Source organism: Epinephelus lanceolatus, chromosome 7 (assembly GCF_041903045.1).
Source record: "Epinephelus lanceolatus isolate andai-2023 chromosome 7, ASM4190304v1, whole genome shotgun sequence".
Taxonomy (NCBI): domain Eukaryota; kingdom Metazoa; phylum Chordata; class Actinopteri; order Perciformes; family Serranidae; genus Epinephelus; species Epinephelus lanceolatus.
This window is the reverse complement of record NC_135740.1, coordinates 47359733-47374987: the sequence shown is the minus strand read 5'-3', so window position 1 is coordinate 47374987 and position 15255 is coordinate 47359733. Positions and strand designations below refer to the sequence as shown.

Here is a 15255-nt window from a genome sequence, read left to right as displayed (position 1 = left end):
CCAGACTCCAGTGATAAAACCAGTGATTTAACACCAGTGAACTCAGGAGCTGCTGGTCTGCTGCTGCCTCCATCAGTCAGTGTGTTTGTGTCACTGTGTGACTTTGGTGTTTAAAGGGTTAATTCAGATTCACCAAAGTCACACAAACACACTGACTGATGGAGGCAGCAGCAGACCAGCAGCTCCTGAGTTCACTGGTGTTAAATCACTGGTTTTATCACTGGAGTCTGGCTGTGAAGAGAGCAGAGATGATGTTAACAGCTCTCCTGTTGGATCAGGCTGTCTGACAGAAAAGTAAAGCACTGAAAATACTCTCAATATATCGAACAGTTAAACTGACATTGATCTTTTTAGTGTGGGACTTTTTCCAGGTGTCTAAAATACGTTTAACTGCTGACTAACACACCACTGTATGTAACACATCACTGTGGATAAATAACTCACACAACCACACTTAAATAAATCCGAACTGTCAACTGTTAACAATGCATAACCTGGTTGTATCCACGATATGTGTTAAAATGACATGCTGCCAACATGAAAACAAAACTAATGTTAATGTTATTAATTAAACTACCAAACAGCTGCAACATGAGAATATTGTTTACAGGTGTCAGACAGTTACAGTTAAAGCTTTTAAAGACCTTTTTAAAAGTGCATTTTAACCAAATTTAGGACAGACTGGTGAATAAATCATGTTTCACTTATTAAAGCGTCGCAGGTCAGTAGTATATCTGTGGTCCTGTGCAGAGGTCAGTGTCATGATGGAATATGGTTATTAGACTGAGTTAAGTCGATCTACATTTTGCCAACAGGTCAGAAAGAAAATCACAGTATTATAGTTTTTTAAAGGTTTGGACTTTTACACAGAAAGGCTTCAATAATTTTCACAAAATTAAATTCAAATGAAATGAAATTAGTTAAAATCAGTGAAAACCTCACAACTTCAAATTTAAGACTATTTAATGACTTTTAAGGCTTCACTGTTGTTACACTGAATTTAAGACTTTTTAAGGACCTACAGTCACCCTGTATAAAACAAAACATAAATATAAATGTATTTCAAAATGGAGCACTCAGCATTCTGAAGTTGACTTTGTAACTGGATTATGTTTCCTGATAATACTTTCTTTAATCCACAGTGATGTGTTGGTGATGGACTCAGCACTTCACAATCTGCAGAGAAACTTTCTTTAACATAACTCCAGCGTTTATAAAGTGCTGCATGAACCCAGGAGGAGGAATTATCTGAGGATCACTTCAGTTCAGTAATCACTGAAGGTTTAAACTCATCAATAAACCACAGCTCAGTCAGATCGTTTCTGTTTTATCATTTTAATACATTATCTCTGATGAGAGGAGCTGCTTCAAGTCTCATCACAAACCCCACTGATGTGGCAGAAACAAATACAGAAGAGGGAGAGAGAGAGAGAGACGCTGACTGAAACTGAGGAGGAGAAATCTGCATCTCAGCTGTGATGAAGAACGAGTCTGTCATCGACTCCGTGGTTTCACCTTGTTGCTTCACACAGAAACAGAAACATAAAACCAACTGTACAAACATGACGCTGAGAGAACGTGAGGAGAGGACTGTGATCTGTTGGACGTCAGGGTTCAGTTACTCCTCTTCTGTAAACTACATCTTATTCATCACTGATTAATGTCGCAGTTAATTGTTCTTATTTTCATAAGACTGAAGAAGTTTTCTGTCACAATTCAGCATCTTTAACCAAAAACAAAAAAACACTTGGACAAATAAAAAAAGAAGATTCTATATAAAACCCAAAAAGCTGCTCAGACACCTGCAGGGAGAACAAACATTTCAGTCTAAAGGTTGTTCAGTTTCATCTGCTCATACACTCAACTCTGACTGCTTCATCCTGCTGTGACATGTTAGAGTCGTGGTAATTAGTAAGAGCTTCATCATCATCATCATCATGTAGCAGACTTTAAACAGTTTGATTACATGTGACACATTAGTTTGTGTCGTTGTCTTTTAGAGACGTGGCGATTTAAAGTGACAGTTTTTAGATCAGTGTAAGTTTGCTCTGTGTCCTGTCTGTAACTGTAAAATATAAAGTCAGGATTCAACTCCATGTGTCCACGTGGTGTCTGATCGTTCAACAGGGACGAGTGAGTACACCATCATCAGTGTCTGTATCTGTTCTCAGAGTGGGTGGAGTTTATGACAGAAGAGGGTGGAGTTTCAATTGAAGTGGGCAGGGCTAATCAGCTTATATTGATTTGTATGGATCAGAAGTTTCAATATTTACTACCAGTGAGAAAAGTATTTACAGAGTAGCTGATCACAGAGGAACAGATTAAACATGAGCCATCACCAGTACAGATAGTGACACATTTTAATCATATAATATTCATATAAAGTACATGTTCTGCAACACAAACTGGTTTCATGAGTATTTGGCTCAGCCCTGGTGTTCAGTTAAACAGCAAACTGAGACTGAGGCTGAGACGTGCTCGGCTCAGTCACCAGAGGAAAGTGTTGGCAGCAAATACACAACATGAGTAACACTCAGAGGAAACGAGGATCCACGACAGAAAATGTACTTTTCTGGTTTCTGCTTTTCTTGGAGACGAAACTTGTCTGAGTTCAGACCTGAAATCAGATCAATTATTAGCTCAATGTATGAAACTGTGACAGGTTCAAAAATTGAAACAACTGTTCAGGAACATCTGTGTGTTTCCACTTCAATCATCTGGTCCTGACTGTTTAAATAAAGTTTGGCCTGGTTGAAATTTGAGGTTTAATAATATCAGACTATGATATATAGAATATGTGGAGCGTGAACAGAGACAGGTGGAGTTAACCCTTACAGGGATTTCCTAAAACTGATGTACAGACTCAGACAGCAGCATCGTGGTGTGTTTATCTGCAGAGGCTCCGCCCCCTGACTGGAGTTTATTACTGTATGTTTATTTCGTCATGTTCAGGATGTTCCTGGTCACAGCGCTCAGATGGGGGCGGGACTTTAAAAGAAGGTAGGGACCAGGTGTCAGACTATGAGCAGCAGGCGTCTGAGAGGAAGCAACAAATATCACAGACGGTGCTGATGAAAAAAAAATGTATATAGTGAGGTGAAACGCAGAGTGGACAAAGCTTGATCCAAAACAAGAGTGAGTCTGAGGTTGGTGACACTGAGGAAGAGGATGGGGATGAAGAGCGACACACAACTGGCCTGTTTTCTGTTGGACAGGAAGCTACCAGCTGTTAGCTAACGAGCTACGGCCGAGCAGACCAAAAAGAAACAGAGCACCACCTACACAATCAAACTCCATCGACAGCACAGACACACAGATCAGGTGTGTCAACAGGTGATCGCTCAGGTGTTTGTTCTGCACTGCTCTTACACTGACAACCAAAGAACAAGAAGGACACACACTGACACACTTCAGGATGGGTAAAGGAGAACTCTGCTTTTAACCTGGACCTTATTTTCATATCTCTGTGTCTCAGTGTCTGAAGGGAGCAACAATAACTGTGCTGACAGAGAGGCTGCAGCAGTGAAACAGGAAGTGATGTTTCCACTCTGTTCACGGCGTCAGAGTCTGTTCACTGACAGGATCAGACTGTTACCCTGAGTGTCTGACACCATCATGAAAGGATCCCTCCCTGTACCTTCTCCTTGTTCAGTCTGTTTTGTATCCAAGTCTCACTGATGAGAAGTCTCACTGATGAGAAGTCTCTCCAGAGGGGAGGTGCTGCAGGAGGAGAACACTAGTGAGAGGAGAGGTGGTGACAGTCTGTTGTGTTGGAGTAAAGACAGTGAGTCTTACTCTTCTCTAAAAGGTTTTCAGTATCATGGCTGAATATTCAGCTGATTCTGACGGTGTGAAAAAGTCTGTGAGATTTTAGAACAAGTCCTCTCCTCTAGTGAGACTGAAACAAGTGAAAGATACAGAAGGACTTTCATTTGTCTGTAGACTCTTCTCTGTGATGACTCCAGACACTCATGATAACAATCAGGGGCTGTATTCACAACCAGTTGCTCCTGGTGATAAAATTATAAAATAAATTCTTAGAAAAAAAAGAGTCTTAAAGTTCAGACAGATCCTGTGAAGATAAAAGTTATTTACAAGCGTCTCAGGCCTTAAAGTAAAAACTGCTGGGAGCAGGAAGGAGGAGTTTAAGAGGAGTAAGCGTTTCTTGAGAGGAGGAGAAAACGCCAGAAAGACAAAGAGGTTGGAGAAATATTCTCCAAACACTGGAGGACAGTGAGGGACTAAAACACTACAGATCACATGGTGCAGAGACGATTGTGATCGATCTCATTAGGAATGAGCTCAAACGAGGTCAAAAGGGCGACCAATCAACAGGGTCGACCACACCTCCTCACTGAGGTCACAGTTTCTGCTGCTCTGAGAATTTTACTGAAACACCCATAAAGCAGGATTTATACTTCTACACCGTAGCCTGACGTGCACCTCCCCAGAAATGTAACTCCACAGTGTCACAGTGACGCAGACCTCCTGTCTGTCTCTGTAAGCTGAAACCATTTCCCTCAGTGGAAACAAAGCTTTGATTTACTTTAATTTCACAGATAAGAAACAATAAATTGTGAAGACAATAAAGCCTCCACACACTGTGTGTGATTTATCCTGGCTGAAATATGAGCAGAGGAAATCTCTGCTAGCTGCTAGGCTAATTTATACAATGTAAAATGCCATAGGCTTGTGCTAATAACGTTAGCATGTTGTATTTGTGGGGAAAATGTGTCCAGATAAAGACAAGTGTTTGTCTGTGAATGCTGCGAGTTATAGTGAAGCTGATTTGTGTTTGACACTGTCTCTATTAAGACATGTTTAATGTGCGTTTAATGTGCGTTTAATGTGTGTTTTGAATCAACTAAACTTTACAGCACTGTGTGTAAACACTGAGTGTTTTGGAGGTGTAACTGCAAAGTGACACAGACACACCACCGTACAACACAGGAGGCAGAATTAGGAGCTCTGTAAGAGGATTCTCAGGATATTTGCAACATGATCTCTGAGCCTGTCAGTGGCAGACAGAAGCACCTTTACTGCAGGTAAATTTCTAAAGTGCACTGCGCTGACGTCTGTGGTTACACTGCAGCCTGCTGAAGGCGTCTTATTCAACTAGACCGAACTAAATAAGTGTTGTTTCCACAAGTCACTTTGACACGACAACATGAAAAATGTTCCGTGTTGAAAAATACCAGAGTTCTCCTTTCAGTAATGAGTACAGCTGCAGACAGAGTGGTTTCTAACAGGAACACTACTGCGTTCTGTTCTTCAGCACGATGTGACTTTAATTCATTCAGTTGTTTTAAAGTTGCTCACAATCAAAACTGTATTTTCTAAATGTCAGAATGAGACTGACGTTAACAAATAAAACACTTTGTCCATGGGTTAAAACAGGGTGACGCTCTCCACGCTTCCTGTGTGTGTGTGTGTGTGTGTGTGTGTGTGCATGTAGCTACTGTCGTCCCCCAATAAATACTCAGGTCAAACAGGCTGGAGGACACAAATGAAAACCTAAATGATGGTGTGTTGCCAGGGTCCAGCAGGTGTTAACATGATGTTAAAAGAGGAGTTGTGGGGGGGGGGGGGGGGGGGGGGTCTGATCTAACCGTGCAGTTAATCAATACATGGAGAACATAAACAGCAGCAGCCACTCATTACGGTCGCCACTGGTTCTGCACCTTCTTCCCCACATCACAGGTCGCCATCATTCACTCTGAACGCAGTGCTTCAAAGATATAAACATTTGTACAATCTTTAGAAAAGAATTCACATTGATGTGCTCAATCTGGAAACAGTTCATCTCACTACAGACACCTGGTCTCTGCTCAGTAGAACCTCTTGTTCCTCTCCTGTCTCTTCTGGAAAACTACAGCTCCCACCACAGCACACACCACGATCCCCAGCAGAGCGCACAGCAGCAGCAGGAACACCTTCCAGCCGGTCAGGGGCGTCCCTCGGAAGTTTCCGGTGGGATCGTCGATGTTGTCTGTGAGGGGAGATGAAGAGAGGCTATGTTCATGTTCATGTTCATGTTCATATTTATGTTCAGGACGGCTGCTCGTCTGGTTTGTGGAAGACTTCCGAATAAGTCCCAGGAAACTTGATACTAACAGAGTAAAGTAAATTATCACGTCTTCATAAAGCTGCTTTCAAACTGCTGCTCCGTAACTCTCTGCCTCCATCATTTCAGTGAGGGGAAGGTGACAGAGGGGAGGCACGATAACGTTTCCACCAAACCTCAGATGGTAAATTGTAGAAATCTTTGGTCATTTCAGAGCTTTCCTTCGTCTTGTTACAGTCTGCAGCTACAGGGAGCTTACACTTCTGCCAGTGTCATCACAGCCCTGAGCGAGGCGGCAGCAGACACTTTGAAAAATGCTTTACTTTGCAGGTGGTGGTTGTCAGGGTGATGACCACATGACAGTGTGACAGCAGCTTAAGGGGCTGTATATACACATGCTGTGTTTTTTTTGCCCTCATATTAATTGTTTTCAATGTAGTTGCACAGCAGGCACACTCAAACAGTTGAGACGTCCTGACCTGCTCCATACGTCAGCAAACAGGCTGAGTGCTGCGTCCTGACTCTGCACTGCAGAGTTTGGCACATTTTCAATCCAAGTGGATGTTTGTGCCAAATTTAAAGACATTCTCTCTGAGATATTGCCTTCATGAGAATGAGATGGATGTAAGGTCACAGCAACCTTGACCTTTGATCCATAACCACCAAAGCTAATCAGCTCATCACTGAGTCCAAGTGGACGTTTGTGCCACATGTGAAGAAATTCTCTGAGGCGTCCTTGAGATATTGTGTTCACAACGTTGAGGCAGACAACTCGAAACCATAATGCCTCCGGCCGCAGCTATCGGTGGCGCAAAGGCATAAAAAAAACGTACCTTTGGGGGACTTGAGGAGGCTGACGCTGGGCTCGATCTTGGTCCAGTCCAGGTTCTCCTCCTCAGGAGTGTGTTCGACCATCAGCTGGTAGAGCTTCATCGAGATGATGTCATGGTTATCTGCAAAATAAAATACCACTTCAGACTTAAAATACTCTACAAATGTTAGAATCAGCTGTGAAAAGAAAATGTTACTGCACAACGTGGTACAAATATAAAAAAAACTTCAGCAGTGAATATTATGATGTCTTTATTAAGCCCCGCCCCACCTGACAGATCTCCTGTAGCTGCTGAGGCACCAAAGAAATATCCTGTAGGAAGTCGAACTCCTCCGATGTCGATGCACTCCTTCCACTCGTTCTTATCGTCCACATCAACCATCACCTGCAGGACACACACCGGATGTTAGTGACGCAGCGCAGCACTGAAACAACTCACACTTTATTATTACAACTTAAAGAAGCTGTTCTAAAATGTGAAACATGGAAGGTGACATGCTTGTCACTGACATGACAGGCTGAAAATATTCTGACTGAACTAGACGAAGAGAAGCTGTGAAGCTTCCCAGAGTTCCTCTACATACAGTGAGTCTTCCTTTGGAGTAGCGGATGGCGAGGTACGTGTCGTGCTCTCTGTTCCTGATCTCAGCCGAGCAGCCTCCCAGCTCCGACGATCGGCCGTCTTTACCGTGGTCGTAGTTCACTGAGCCGTTGTTCACCATGGCTGAAATGTACGGGAAGGAACGCTGACGACAGAGAGGACACAACATGAATCTTAAACACAAACACAGCTGTACACACGTTAATAAATAAAGATGAGGAATAAATGAATATATAAAATAAAACATAAGAAGCCCACATGATACATCACAGGTCATGTTTCTATAAACACTGAAGCGTCCTTCACACTGCAGCTGTCCGTCGTCTCTGAGGCTCAGATGACATCATTACGTCCTGATCGGAATTATTAAACGTGGATCCTTTGTGTCAAACCGAGTTTGTGTCAAACTAACTGAAGCAGTCAGTTCTGAGTCTGAAGCTCAGCTCACTGCACGATCTGAGTCTGTTTCACAAATGTTGTTTTAGTCAGACTCCCTCTGGATGAGGAAATCGTCTGTAATGAAAAACCAAAGCTCTCGATTCATGTGCTCACACTGTTCATACAGTCTGATGGACTTTCCAACAGCTCAGAGGAGAGTTCTGCCTGTTCACAACTGTCAATAAAGATTTGTTTGAAAGCTCTGAGTCAGGTGGAAGTTTGTTTGATAGCAGAGGCCTGTAATATGGATGGTAAGTTTGCTCTCAATAACCCAACATCCTTTAAAAATAACATGAAACACTGGAGTTGTTTCCTTCAGTCCGGCGCTCTGCTGACTCAGTGAGTCTTCAGCGCCACATTTTACAGCTCTGTCCTTTTAGAGGAGGTGAAGGTTAATTATTTTGTCATGTTAATGTTTTGTCTTTTCTTGTATTTCCTGTTATCTTTGCTGACAGACAGAATGCTCGCTGCGTTAACATGTGGAAACATGGTCATCAGCAATTACAGCTGGTAACACTGTCCTGGTGGCTAATTCGCGTTTCCTATGTTAGCAAAGGAATGACCCGCCCTTCTTTCCCTCTGATTGGCTAACACTTGTTACCTTTGTAGGTCAGATTGGTTTGGTTATAGCAAGAGAAGTGAGACTGGTTTGGGTAACAATGTCAGGGTAAGACAATCAGAGGCAGAGCTGCGCCCCGCCGCGCCACATCAACTGACACATCAAGTGCCGCCCCCAGCACACAGCGATGCATCACGCTGCAGCTCATCAACGGATGACCACACAAAGATATTGTTGCTGACAGATCTGTTCTTCCTCCACCTCTGCGTCAGCTTCATATCATGTGTGGGCAGTCACTAATTAAAGTTGATGTCTCACCTGAAGAGCCGAGGACTCAACAGAGGACCAATGTCTTTATAATGACGGGACTGTGGATCATTTAGCTCGAGATATTCACGACCTCAAATGTGTTTGTCCTCATCCATTCTTGATCACACACGAGACACAGCTGCAGAGTTCTCTTTAAACATCCATGTCAGGGTTGGAAATTAACTTTTTGTTCACTTTTCACTGTGGCTGCTGAGTTCCAAAATCTACCAGACACTCAGTAGATAATGACAGTGCTAATTTCCAACCCTGACCCACGATGAGGAGTCGAGCTGCTACAGGAGCAGAGAGTGTGGGGGGGCTGCATATAAATCAGGTGGCGAGGCTGCAAATAGGACGGTGGCGTGAGACTCATGGCTCTGCTTCAAGAGCCTGACAACAGCCGACGAACATTTCTAACGTCAGAAATTCATCCAAACATCCACCAGCTCTGGAGCAGCTAATCAGGGCGTGGCTCTTCCTCACTCCCACCTGCACGCTGCACAGTCAATAACAGATGAGATTCAGACTGACTGTACAGCGAGGTGTGCAGCTGTACAACAGAAACAGACTCAGATTGCACAGTGTCTGCTCACTGACAGATCACACTCATGAGGAAATGCATCAGGATCTGCTCACACAGATTAAAAACAGAGGATCTGAGACACTTTTAACTGCAATGTGAAAGCAGCAGATTTCACAGGACGAGTTGTGGTGAAATAGAAACGACCACTGAACAGCAGTGTTCCTGCAGCAGAGCCTCATGCTCATTAGCTCCTGTCATTAAATCTTTACTTTGCTGTGGAGACATAAATATGGCAGAATGACCTCTGAACATGCTCAAACAGTCTCTGACATCATGCTAACGTAACGTGAGGAAACACAGCATGCTGACGGAGTAAAACCTGAGCGACCACTCACATCTGTGGCATCATCATTAGAGTAAGTATCTATAAACACGGCCAGCCCGTGGAACAGAGCATTGTTGGAAAACACAGGCCCTGCAAAGAAACAAGCTGGTTATCGCCTCGAGCTTCACACACACACACACACACCACACACACACTTACATCCATCCCATGGAGGTCATTGCGGAAGGTATCCAAAAAAATAGCCAGGCCATGAAACTGATCTTGGTTTCCAAACACAGGGCCTAGGATGGAGGCAGAGATGAGGCCAGACATGAGCACACAAAGCGAGACACTTCTCTGAGTCAGCACTGAGGCCGTGGACACACACATCTGGACACGATGAAACAAAGCTGTCTGATGGAGGGAGCGTGATGAGCGTTCGTGTGACTGTCTCCACCTTCACCTGGGCTGCATCTAACATGATCATCTCAACATGTGTGACCCTGCAGGTGAGCAGGTATAAAGCAGTTCCACTGTGTTCAGCTTTGAGTACCTGAGTAGCTCTGAGTAAATACACAGTTTAGAAACTTGTTATTTTCCAGGAGTTCTGTTGCTGCTGTGACAGACAGCAGCTTCACCGTCTCTAACCGTGTGTAAGACTTTGATCAATGAGCTGCTGGAAGGTTTTTCATATCAGGAGTGCAGACTCATCAGGGACAAAGGTGACGAAGATGCTTTAAAATGTGACTTTCATTTAACTTCAGAATAAGGATACAGGAAGTAACACAACGCAGAATTAATGTCATCTCACTGCTATAAAAGAGGTTTAAGGGTGACATCAGCTCGGTGCAGAGAGCAGAGCAGAGAGCAGAGAGCAGAGCAGAGCAGAGCAGAGCAGAGCAGAGCAGAGAGCAGAGCAGAGCAGAGCAGAGAGCAGAGCAGAGCAGAGAGCAGAGCAGAGCAGAGAGCAGAGCAGAGCAGAGCAGAGAGCAGAGAGCAGAGTATAAAAAGCACTGTATTAAAATTGTGTCTGGTTTTTGGTCTTTACAGCTGCTGTTTGTTCAGTTAAAGTCAGAACTTAGATATGAAGATTATTAATTGATTTTACAATGACCACAACAAAAAGAAAAACTGTAACAAAGTCATTTCAGCTTCTGTTGTTTTCATTGATTTGACACTTTGCTCCTGTCTTAGGCAACATCACTCAACTAATGTAACAAGTGTTGTGTTTAATTACAGCAGCACAGGTAACGTCGGTCCATTTAGCTGATTACCTACATTGATCATTTCATTTGACCGTGAAACTCTGGGCTGATACCGATAAAGTTGTTCTTGTTATTTATTTTCCCTTTGTTCCAGCAAAACAAAGAAACCTTCTTTGTAAAAAAAAAAAATAACTGGACAGTTTTAAAGTCATTCTGTTCTTCATCACACTTCTTTTAATTAGCTCAAATTCAATCAGACATATTTATGAAACAACCTTTATAATCACCTTCTTTCACATAAAACACGTGTTTTTAATCACGGCTTCAACATAATTCCTTATGTTAAATCTGTTTTATACTGCTGTGAAAACATCAACACATTTCTCCTTTAACAACTTTAAGTTCCTCACTGCAAACTACATTTTACAAGACTACATTTGAACACACCATGTTAGAATTTAACTTCTCCCAATACTCATTTTTACTGAATAGAGCATGAATGCATCATAGTGTAATTCAGTGTGACCTCCGTCAGTTTGTTTTAGCCGACTCATGGTTCACAATTCAGCCTCATCAGACAGAGTCACCGATCAGCTCTTTGATCAGACTTTTATCGAATGTGAACGAACAATCAGTGTCCAGTTGATCAGATCAGCTGCTCCTCCCTTGACTCTGGCTGCTTTAAGGAGAGACGGCACATTAACTGTGTGTGAGGAGATTTTATAGCAGCTGTGTTATCGGGGAAACACTGCATAGTGTTCGCTTATTTAAAACAACTCAACCCAATCAGCTAATTAACAGTCTCAGCATATGAGCCAAGTGAGGTCATCATAATGCTGCTGTCAGAGATTATAATCTCACAACCTACTTTGTTTTTTGCTGAAAGGTTTGCCCCCCTGAATATGACGCAGCTGCAGGAGCTGTGATCTTATTTGTTTGTTTAAGTGTCAGAAGGAAGCAGTGGTTAAAAAAACAGCAGCTGCAGGTAACAGGTGAGTGTTGCATTCTGGGTAACACTCTGATGTCAGACAGTGTTACAATAAAGTGACATGAAGCTGGATGAGCCTCTTCCTCTGCAGCAGTGACTCAGCAGTGACTCTGAGGCTGAACACGCCAACATTACCTGGATGCAGTCGGTCCTTCGTGTACCACACAGCGATGCCGTCGCCATGGAGATTCTTCTTTCCTGACCCGTGAACTTTAAACTGCACGTGCATCTCCCAGTCCTTCAGGTAACACGGCTGAGGACCACACACAGACAACACACTGACTTCATACAGCAGCAGGAAACAACCACAGAGAGACAGAACATCAAACTTTCTCTCTGACATCAGTCAGTGTTAAAAAGGTTCATCTGCTGTTTATTTTATTACAGTATTTTATTTCATATTTCACTACGAGTCCACAGAGAGGACACGTCAGTCCAGCCTGAGTATAACTGATGATCAGAGTCAGACAGAGGTGATGTTCAAAGTGTTTCCTCACCACAGTGTTCCAGATCGATCCCTGCTTGCTCCTCTCGTCTGGAGTGAGGCGGACGTACGAGCTCGTCACCAACGTGCTTCCCCAGAAGTCCCACTGACTGCTGGGACTGCTGCCAACACCTGCACGGACAACACAGGAGAGACACAGTGAGACACAGAGAGACACAGTGAGACACAGAGAGACACAGTGAGACACAGAGAGACACAGGAGAGACACAGAGAGACACAGTGAGACACAGAGAGACACAGGAGAGACACAGTGAGACACAGAGAGACACAGTGAGACACAGAGAGACACAGGAGAGACACAGTGAGACACAGAGAGACACAGGAGAGACACAGAGAGACACAGAGAGACACAGAGAGACACAGTGAGACACAGAGAGACACAGTGAGACACAGAGAGACACAGGAGAGACACAGTGAGACACAGAGAGACACAGTGAGACACAGAGAGACACAGGAGAGACACAGTGAGACACAGAGAGACACAGTGAGACACAGAGAGACACAGGAGAGACACAGTGAGACACAGAGAGACACAGTGAGACACAGAGAGACACAGGAGAGACACAGTGAGACACAGAGAGACACAGTGAGACACAGTGAGACACAGAGAGACACAGTGAGACACAGTGAGACACAGAGAGACACAGTGAGAGACAGAGAGAGACAGAGAGACACAGTGAGACACAGGAGAGACACAGTGAGACACAGAGAGACACAGTGAGACACAGGAGAGACACAGTGAGACACAGAGAGACACAGTGAGACACAGAGAGACACAGTGAGACACAGAGAGACACAGGAGAGACACAGTGAGACACAGTGAGACACAGAGAGACAAAGGAGAGACACAGTGAGACACAGTGAGACACAGAGAGACACAGAGAGACACAGGAGAGACACAGGAGAGACACAGTGAGACACAGAGAGACACAGTGAGAGACACAGTGAGACACAGAGAGACACAGAGAGACACAGGAGAGACACAGGAGAGACACAGTGAGACACAGTGAGACACAGAGAGACACAGTGAGACACAGAGAGACACAGGAGAGACACAGTGAGACACAGAGAGACACAGTGAGACAGAGAGACACAGGAGAGACACAGAGAGACACAGAGAGACACAGGAGAGACACAGAGAGACACAGTGAGACACAGGAGAGACACAGTGAGACACAGTGAGACACAGAGAGACACAGGAGAGACACAGTGAGACACAGAGAGACACAGGAGAGACACAGAGAGACACAGTGAGACACAGGAGAGACACAGTGAGACACAGAGAGACACAGGAGAGACACAGAGAGACACAGTGAGACACAGTGAGACACAGGAGAGACACAGTGAGACACAGAGAGACACAGGAGAGACACAGTGAGACACAGGAGAGACACAGTGAGACACAGAGAGACACAGTGAGACACAGTGAGAGACACAGTGAGACACAGGAGAGACACAGTGAGACACAGAGAGACACAGGAGAGACACAGTGAGACACAGGAGAGACACAGTGAGACACAGTGAGACACAGAGAGACACAGGAGAGACACAGGAGAGACACAGTGAGACACAGTGAGACACAGAGAGACACAGGAGAGACACAGTGAGACACAGTGAGACACAGAGAGACACAGGAGAGACACAGTGAGACACAGGAGAGACACAGTGAGACACAGTGAGACACAGAGAGACACAGGAGAGACACAGAGAGACACAGGAGAGACACAGTGAGACACAGAGAGACACAGTGAGACACAGGAGAGACACAGTGAGACACAGTGAGACACAGAGAGACACAGGAGAGACACAGAGGGACACAGGAGAGACACAGGAGAGACACAGGAGAGACACAGTGACACACAGAGAGACACAGGAGACACAGAGAGACACAGGAGAGACACAGGAGAGACACAGAGAGACACAGAGAGACACAGTGAGACACAGAGAGACACAGAGAGACACAGGAGAGACACAGGAGAGACACAGAGAGACACAGGAGAGACACAGAAGAGACACAGAGAGACACAGGAGAGACACAGGAGAGACACAGTGAGACACAGGAGAGACACAGAGAGACACAGAGAGACACAGTGAGACACAGTGAGACACAGGAGAGACACAGTGAGACACAGAGAGACACAGGAGAGACACAGTGAGACACAGGAGAGACACAGTGAGACACAGAGAGACACAGTGAGACACAGTGAGAGACACAGTGAGACACAGGAGAGACACAGTGAGACACAGAGAGACACAGGAGAGACACAGTGAGACACAGGAGAGACACAGTGAGACACAGTGAGACACAGAGAGACACAGGAGAGACACAGGAGAGACACAGTGAGACACAGTGAGACACAGAGAGACACAGGAGAGACACAGTGAGACACAGTGAGACACAGAGAGACACAGGAGAGACACAGTGAGACACAGGAGAGACACAGTGAGACACAGTGAGACACAGAGAGACACAGGAGAGACACAGAGAGACACAGGAGAGACACAGTGAGACACAGAGAGACACAGTGAGACACAGGAGAGACACAGTGAGACACAGTGAGACACAGAGAGACACAGGAGAGACACAGAGGGACACAGGAGAGACACAGGAGAGACACAGGAGAGACACAGTGACACACAGAGAGACACAGGAGACACAGAGAGACACAGGAGAGACACAGGAGAGACACAGAGAGACACAGAGAGACACAGTGAGACACAGAGAGACACAGAGAGACACAGTGAGACACAGGAGAGACACAGAGAGACACAGGAGAGACACAGGAGAGACACAGAGAGACACAGGAGAGACACAGAAGAGACACAGAGAGACACAGGAGAGACACAGGAGAGAAACAGTGAGACACAGGAGAGACACAGGAGAGACACAGAGAGACACAGGAGAG

The 15255-nt window shown here is 44.8% G+C and overlaps 1 protein-coding gene across 2 annotated transcripts in view; it reads right to left on the bottom strand.

The window, feature by feature from the left end:
- Positions 1 to 1319: 1319 nt before the first annotated feature.
- Positions 1320 to 15255, bottom strand: part of lman2 (lectin, mannose-binding 2) — a 31212-nt gene continuing 17276 nt past the window's right edge. Inside the window, exons 2-8 of one of the 2 annotated variants that reach the window (XM_033632889.2) lie at positions 12342 to 12460; positions 11980 to 12097; positions 9722 to 9801; positions 7481 to 7642; positions 7167 to 7281; positions 6898 to 7017; positions 1320 to 5989 (exon numbers count right to left, since the gene is read on the bottom strand). In XM_033632889.2, the coding sequence (XP_033488780.1) occupies positions 5829 to 5989; positions 6898 to 7017; positions 7167 to 7281; positions 7481 to 7642; positions 9722 to 9801; positions 11980 to 12097; positions 12342 to 12460 (875 nt within the window). In that variant the 3' untranslated portion in view covers positions 1320 to 5828. Of the gene's footprint in view, positions 5990 to 6897; positions 7018 to 7166; positions 7282 to 7480; positions 7643 to 9721; positions 9802 to 9870; positions 9954 to 11979; positions 12098 to 12341; positions 12461 to 15255 lie in introns of both variants that reach the window. The other variant, XM_033632881.2, reaches the window with a different exon arrangement.